Below are 7,173 nucleotides of genomic sequence, written 5' to 3'. Positions count from 1 at the left end.
GGGGGGGGTGCAGCTGGATGAGAGAAACGGCTGCCGATTTTAAAATGATGTTATTATAAAACAATGATATCTTTATAAATTCAGAAAAAGCTCAAAATGTTTAATTCTGGTGTGAATTCTCATATCCCTGTGGGAACTTTTTTATCCAAAAGGTGCAGGATAAAAACATCTTTTATTCATTTAGCCCTGCCCTCATCCACTCTGTAGCTACGGAGCTCCATCCGTCTACTGAAGATGTTCATGATTGAATTTTCAAAGTAGATTTGCAGAGCAGACTCTGCCTAATCATTACCTGATACAGTGGAGCTTTCCACAGATGTCTTCGAGCAGTGAGGCGACTGTTATATGTGTGTCAAGCGAAGTAGCTTACGTATACGGAGCGATGTGTGCACGTTATTCAGGCAGACAGAACAATCACATCATGACTCAGCTGTCCTGTCTGACCCAGACATTCCAGCATCTCCGTTAGAATAAATGCTGCACATTTTGGCCGACTGTTCTCTTGTTTTCAGATGTAAAGGTAGATATATTTATATTAGATTTAAACACAGTTCAACAACTTTATTGCTAAAGTGTTACAGAACAGAGATGATCTGACCAAATATTTATTAAAAAGTAAGTTAGGAGGATTTTCTGTGAATATCTTCAATATCCGTGCAATTCTTTGACTTCCGGAATGAAGCTTAAAGACAAAAGGTAACTGGAGCAAAGGGCATCGAAAGTTACAAGATCCACAGAATATTCAGTTTAATATTTTTGGACAGATTAATTTTTTTAATGTATATGTTTTTATTATTATTATTTTTTTTTTTAAACAACAGATTTGGAACCTGATTTTTTTTTTTTTAAATGCACTGGTTCAATTCTATGATAATTCTTCCAAAATACATTTTGCTTCCTAAGTTTTGGGTCTTATTTGATCTTCAGACAGATTAATATATGCATCAATGAAGATTATCAGGAAAATAAAAGCTTCATCCTGGCCTAAATTACTTGTTTTTGATCTGTCCTCATGTAAAGTAATTATGTGTTTTCATCTTAATGTGTATTTTTGTTAAGACAAAACCTTTGATTTAAAAAAAATAAAATAAAATAAAAAGTTGATCTGTTTTTGAACATTTTAAGATTTTTCTAAAGTTTTGCATCCCAGTAAATTTGTTTAGTATGTAGCTCGGGAAATCCGGTTGACTGTCGTCAGTTAGCTTTGCCTCAGATAAGTCCTGACATGTCGAGAAAAGAATCTGTATTCCAGAGTCAAATGATTCACAAATGCAATCCGCAGCGCCTCAAGCTATGTCTACTCCTCCTGCTGATATGAGCAACGTCTTACTCGTGCTGTCTTTGATGCTCAAGACTGACAGATGTTCGTCTTTACGTTCTGTCTCAAGAGAAGCGAACACATGCTGAAAGAAAATGTTTCACTGCTACACAACCTCAAAAAGCAGATTTATGACTGTAGTTTTCCACCAGATTACTTCTTGTTACACTCTATAAACCCTGAAATCTCTCTTTGCTGCAGCATAGAGGGGGGTTGGAATCTGGAATTAAAGTGTGAAAGACCGGATCATCTTAAAGAAGGAGATACATCTCCCAGAGCAATCCAAGCCTCATCCCTCGTTTCCCCCACTAACTCCCTCAGTGAATCCCTTCATTTGTGGGCTCAGCTGCTTTTTGCTGCATCCTGCACTCGAATTTAGTTCAGTGTGTCAAGTACTGCTGAAATATTAACAGCAGCAGCGAGCAGGAGGGCGTGCATGTGTTTGCAGAACCTTCAGGATGTATGGGAACTCCTGCTTTTGTTCATTAACTAAAAATACAATTATTTGTGCAAAATCATTTTCGAAGAGGCTTCAGGTCTCAATGTTTTCCTTTGGACCAAATGTTTTAACAAGAATCTATAATCTTCCATCTTTTCAGAACACATTCTACTGAACTCTTGCCATTAAATACATTTTAATCGCAGCTTGTTCCAGCGGATGAATCACTGCTTGATGTTTCCAAAAGCTTGTGTATATTCAGCTCCCAACATCGGCGTGCCAGGCAGAGCGGGCACTTTGTGATCAAGTGCAACTAATCTGCTGCAGAAAAAAAAAAAAGATGTCTTAGCATAATCCTAAATCCTCTCATGTTTTGTTATCAGATATTCATTGTTAAAAATCAACAAAAATCCTTAAAGCCTGTAGCTTTCCATTGCAACTTCATTTGCTAATCGTTTCACATTGTACGCCGTCTGTTTTTTTGTGATTCGTCTGCGGTTGCCCTGGCTTTTTCATCTGAACTAAATAAGCATTCAGCCATATTGCTGTTCGCCTGACCATGGAATGAGGCACTCCCTCCGGATATGAGGGATTGCATTCTGTGTAGTAACCCATTTATTTTTGCAAATTACTCACCCGTTCTTTAAAAAAAATGTCTGACTCCTATGCGTTCAGGATGAAAGAAAAAGAACATTTTTCAGCTGTTAAAGCCTTAAATGTTGCAAAGAAAGCAAAGGAGTGTTGTGGGAATTTTAGGAGAAAAACAGTGAATGAGAAACAGATGCACAGTGAAGCATTGGTTGAAGCTGCAGCACGGCGGCTCACTCAGCATCCTTCATCCCCCCTCCATCCCTCTCTCTCTGCTCTACCTATCTCACTCTCTGTCGTCTGCTGACTGAGGTATTCCTGCAAGCACAGACCGCTTGGATTTACTGTACGGAAGGATTCCCGTCCTCAGTGCCGCTTCGGTGCATCCCTCTGGATGATAACTCTGCATCCCTGAAGCTGCAGATTTGCTGCTCCCACTGAGATCATGGAGCGGACGGGAGTGTGGGGAATAATCCGGCAAACAACCGGCTCACCAGCAAACTCTCCTGACTGATGCCGGCTTGGACGTGGAGCCATGGGGTGCACGACCAGCGCGGTGGTGTTTGACGGGCTGCGCTCTGTCTTAGAGAGGAACTGTAGTGGCTACATCTGCAAGGAAGCAGCAGAGTCCGCTGGGCCGTCTGAGGCTGAGCGTGCGCTGAGTCGGAGAGAGTCGCGTGCACTGCCAGCACAGAGAATACTGAAGGTGTGTTGATGCTGAGGAGATTCAAAGTGTCTTAATATCACAAAAGTTTTAATGATCTTTTGTATTTATTTAACTTAAATATTTTAGTTTTTTCATTACTATAACATGATTGGTAAGTTTTTATGTTAAAAATGAAGCTGAATAATAATGATAATTCATAAATTATGACATAAATGCATTTTATGAACTCCCAAAAAATCTATTTTTATGGGTTTGAAAACAAAAAATCTACACTTATATTGATAGTCCCTTTATTTTCTTAATAATGTCACATGGTTTCTCCCAGATTTTCGATTTTTTTTTTCCAGTGGTTAGTCAAGTTGAATTTTAAAGACCCATTCCGGTTAAAACCGTGTTTTCTTGTGGCTTTTTTCTGATGATGGAGGACACATTTTAAGAAAATTACTCTTAGAATTACATTTCTGAGTATTTTTAATGTAAATTATTCGAAAAAAATACTCTTATTTGTGATGCAGAAAATGATATGTCCACTTGTGCGTGAATAGATTCAAGTATGTCTTCGCTTTCCTCGTGTGAGCTGACATCAAAACTGGATAACTCCAATATGCTCACTAATTTTTGTTGCACCGCTATTGTTAGTTTGGTTGTGTGAGGAGCTGTAAGCTAGCAGGAGCATGTAAACGGGGAGCTCTCAGTAATGGGGAGCCAACGATCCCACCCACAACTTATAGGCTAATTTATAATATACAGTTTCTTGCTAAAAATATGCAGATTTTTGGCAGAAAATAAGAATTAAAAGACGACTAGGAAGGCTTTTATGGAGAAAGTGGCCATAGTGTTGTTTTGGCCATATGGGTATCAGTTCCCAAAGAGAGCAATAAGACGGCTTTACTCCTACAAAAGCACCAAATGAGTTCAAGCTAAAGTCCAAATACATACCTTAGTGTGTAAAATGTGTTCTCTGCATTTGCTTCACCCCCAGAGAATCGGTGTGTTCCAGTCACGGCGCCTTCAGGAGCCATTTGGTACATTAACACCCCAATTTTACACTTTGAGGGTTCAACAGGGAGGCATTTTTAGAGTCTTTGGTGTGACTCCACTCTTGATTTGAACCCACAACTTCCCAATCCCCGGGGCAGACAGTCTTCCACTAGGTCTGGCATGAAGAAGTTCAGGCGGCACTGTGAGTTTGTGTCTGCTGGAAGTCAATCAGCGCTCTTCAGCTCTAAATCTGCAGACTTGGCAGAGCTTCTGCGGCTCCGTACCAGTTCGTCTTTCCCCTCTTGTTTGCGTTTGCTTAGAGATGTGTGTGTTTGTGTGTGTGTGTGTGCTGCTGTCCTGTCACTGCTTCATCAGAATCAGAGAGGACTGCTGAGTGATTGTGGTCTGGCTAAAAGCAGAGAATTAGGTCAAGGTCATGTGTCCTCCTTTGGATCAGGGCGGGGTCCTTTCATCCTGACACTGCTGGTTAATCCTCTGTTAGATCGGTCTTGTACATCAAAGTAGCGTCAGTTGCTGTTGTTAGTTCAGTCATTTTAATAAAGTTTTTTTAAAGCCTTGAAACTGACAAAAAGCAGATGCGACAAATGAACAAATACGATTAAGAAGTCTTGAGTTTCAATTTTTCAGATTAATTTTGTTACTGACATTTTTAAAAAGTGTTGAAAACAGAAAAATGTTAAAAACAAACTATCTCTTTGTGTCTTTCTCTTTAAATTGTACTTATGGTGGAAATCAAAATCAAATGATAAAGAATAGTAATAGACTCTGGTGGTGATCACAAAGTGATGTAATAATGCACTTGTGGATAATAAATAACCTATAATTGCTTTTGGTTAACCATATCAACATAAGTACAGGTTTAATTGCATAGCAACACTTAAAATAAACATATTTATCTGCTATAAGCCGTTTGTTAAAAACTTATTTAACTTGGAATGATTCACTAACTGTGAGATTTTGACAATGTTGCGTTGCTGCCCCAGTATATGTCCTTGTTTTATTATTATTTAGCCAAAAGGTAAAAATTATACCACAAATGTTCGTACTTTTTTTTTATAGAATTAGATTTGGACTGTCTATTGGTGGGTACTCTTGCCTCAGTGAAAAGACCCTGGTTCAAATCGCAGCTGCATGTTCTCCTCATGTATTTAACGGTTTTCTCCAGGTATTCTGGCTTCTTCCCACAATCCAAAACCACATTGCATAGATTCATTGATTACTTAAGGTGGTTTAGGAATTACCTGAAGAAATTTGTATGCAGGCTTTTCCTCAACCCTTTAATGGCTGAATTTATGTCCAGCTGTGAAAAGAAAAAAATATATATCACTTTTTGTTTTTGAAGTCTAATTTTACACTGAGCGGTCCGTTGTTTTTTTTAGCATTTCTATTGTAAAATGGACCCATTTAACAGTTCCGACCTGTACCTCTTGAGGGCCCCCATCCATTGTAGGTCCACAGAAAAATAGACCGGGGATTCGCTGTTGCCACCCGTTGATTGTCAGAAAGTGATGTTGACATTAAAGCACCAATATAGCGCTAAGCTAGCATATTCCACATTTTTCCTCTTTACTCTTCTTTGCCACCCGCAATCTTCTTTCAAGTAACGTTAAATTCCTGTTAGACACGATGTACAAAAAGTAAAGCAATAAATCTGCTGGATGACCTCCATTGTGGTTGCTTTGCTAGTCGTGGCGCTACAATAACACAATGACATGCTAGCGGTCTACAACCACACATGTGCCATTAAAACAAACTCCTCAGTTGAAGCAAGGCTTAACTGAGTTGAAACATTTGCCAGAGTTAACTGGTCCTTACCTCACTACTCCTTACTGGACTGGACCGCTCAGTGGAAGCGAGGCTAAAGTTAGTTCACCTTTAGGCTTATCCTTTCAGGGGTCGCCACAACCAATCAGCTGCCACTGATTTGCACAGGTGGTTTGGCAGATTTCTCCTGACACAACCTTGTATTTTATCAGGACACAGAGTGACCCAGACTTGGGCTCCCTTGTAGCTACATAGTTAGGCAGTACCGCTATCCTACATTTAGGTAAAACTGGTGCCAAAGTGGTTTGTCACATATTTACGACAACAGGCCTTAAGGGGTTAATATCCAAAAATCTATTCTTTTTTTTATTCATACAAAATCACTGATATAATGTAACTTTTAAATGTTCCTCAAGCTTCATACCAGTATTTTTCATGTACTGATAGCTCACCTTTTGCCTCACCTGTTTGTGAAATTACCAATAAGATATTTTATCAATTAACACTATTTTTTTTTTTTTGAAGATTAGAGTTGATAAAGTTCTGTAAGGTGCATTCTAACTAGTTGGTAATGTTGCTGCAGTAAAATAATATCTGCTTTTTCAGGTTACTTAAAAAAAATTTTTTTGGCTCATTTTCAAACGCAGTGTGAAGTTGAGCATCAGGGTCTGATGTTAAGTAGTTCAAAAGCTCTACAGTAAATACCGTTTCAGCAGCCACTCTATCATGAAACCAGCATGTGAGGCATATCATTTATTTATTCTGTTTTAATGGCGTCTCAAAGTGTCTTGCTAGCGTCATGTCAGCGTTGGCCCATAAACTCTAATGTGCGTTACTTTGAGGACCATTTCACCTTTTTAATCCATTAAGCCTGGTTATGAAAAGACGCAATAATGCGTGCCTTTTTAATTCCTTTTGATTGCGGCAGGTTATTCTTAGTGTCTGGGATTTTAAAACATGATTACAGCAGTTGATGGGGATAGACTGAGCTCATGCTCACCTTCATGCATCCTTACAGTTTTTTATCTTCACAAGGCAAATTGTTTTCAAAAGAAGAAACAGAAAGTAGGAAATTCTCTGTTTTGTTGTTGATTTTTGCTGTGAAACATTAGGCCTGAGTTTTTATGGAATCATGTTGCAGAAAAAGGGAGTAAAGAGTGATGACGTCCACTGTGTGAGAGATGAAAGCGCCTTTATCTAATTATTTTCTGGGAGTGCTGTTTTTAACTTAGACTTGTGATGCTTTGCTTACAAGGACCTGAGCCAAATTACAGCAAGTTTATATGGTTTTTGCTTGAGGGAGTTGATAAAGCAAAGGCTGAATGACATGAACCAGAACGCATGCAGAAGACTTGTTTTTGCCATAGTCACAACAAGTCTATATGTCTTTTATTT

The 7,173-nt window shown here is 38.8% G+C and overlaps 1 protein-coding gene across 1 annotated transcript in view; it reads left to right on the top strand.

Annotated features, from left to right (window-relative positions):
* Window positions 1–2,473: 2,473 nt before the first annotated feature.
* The window catches only part of zmp:0000001200 (dedicator of cytokinesis protein 9), a 63,593-nt gene continuing 58,893 nt past the window's right edge, over window positions 2,474–7,173 (top strand). The window contains exon 1 of the mRNA XM_024286711.2: window positions 2,474–3,051. Within this exon, the coding sequence (XP_024142479.1) occupies window positions 2,881–3,051 (171 nt within the window). The 5' untranslated portion in view covers window positions 2,474–2,880. The remainder of the gene's footprint in view (window positions 3,052–7,173) is intronic.

The sequence above is a fragment of the Oryzias melastigma genome, linkage group LG21, assembly GCF_002922805.2.
Source record: "Oryzias melastigma strain HK-1 linkage group LG21, ASM292280v2, whole genome shotgun sequence".
NCBI lineage: Eukaryota > Metazoa > Chordata > Actinopteri > Beloniformes > Adrianichthyidae > Oryzias > Oryzias melastigma.
The sequence above is the reverse complement of the archived record's forward strand: the minus strand, read 5'-3'. Positions and strand labels throughout refer to the sequence as shown.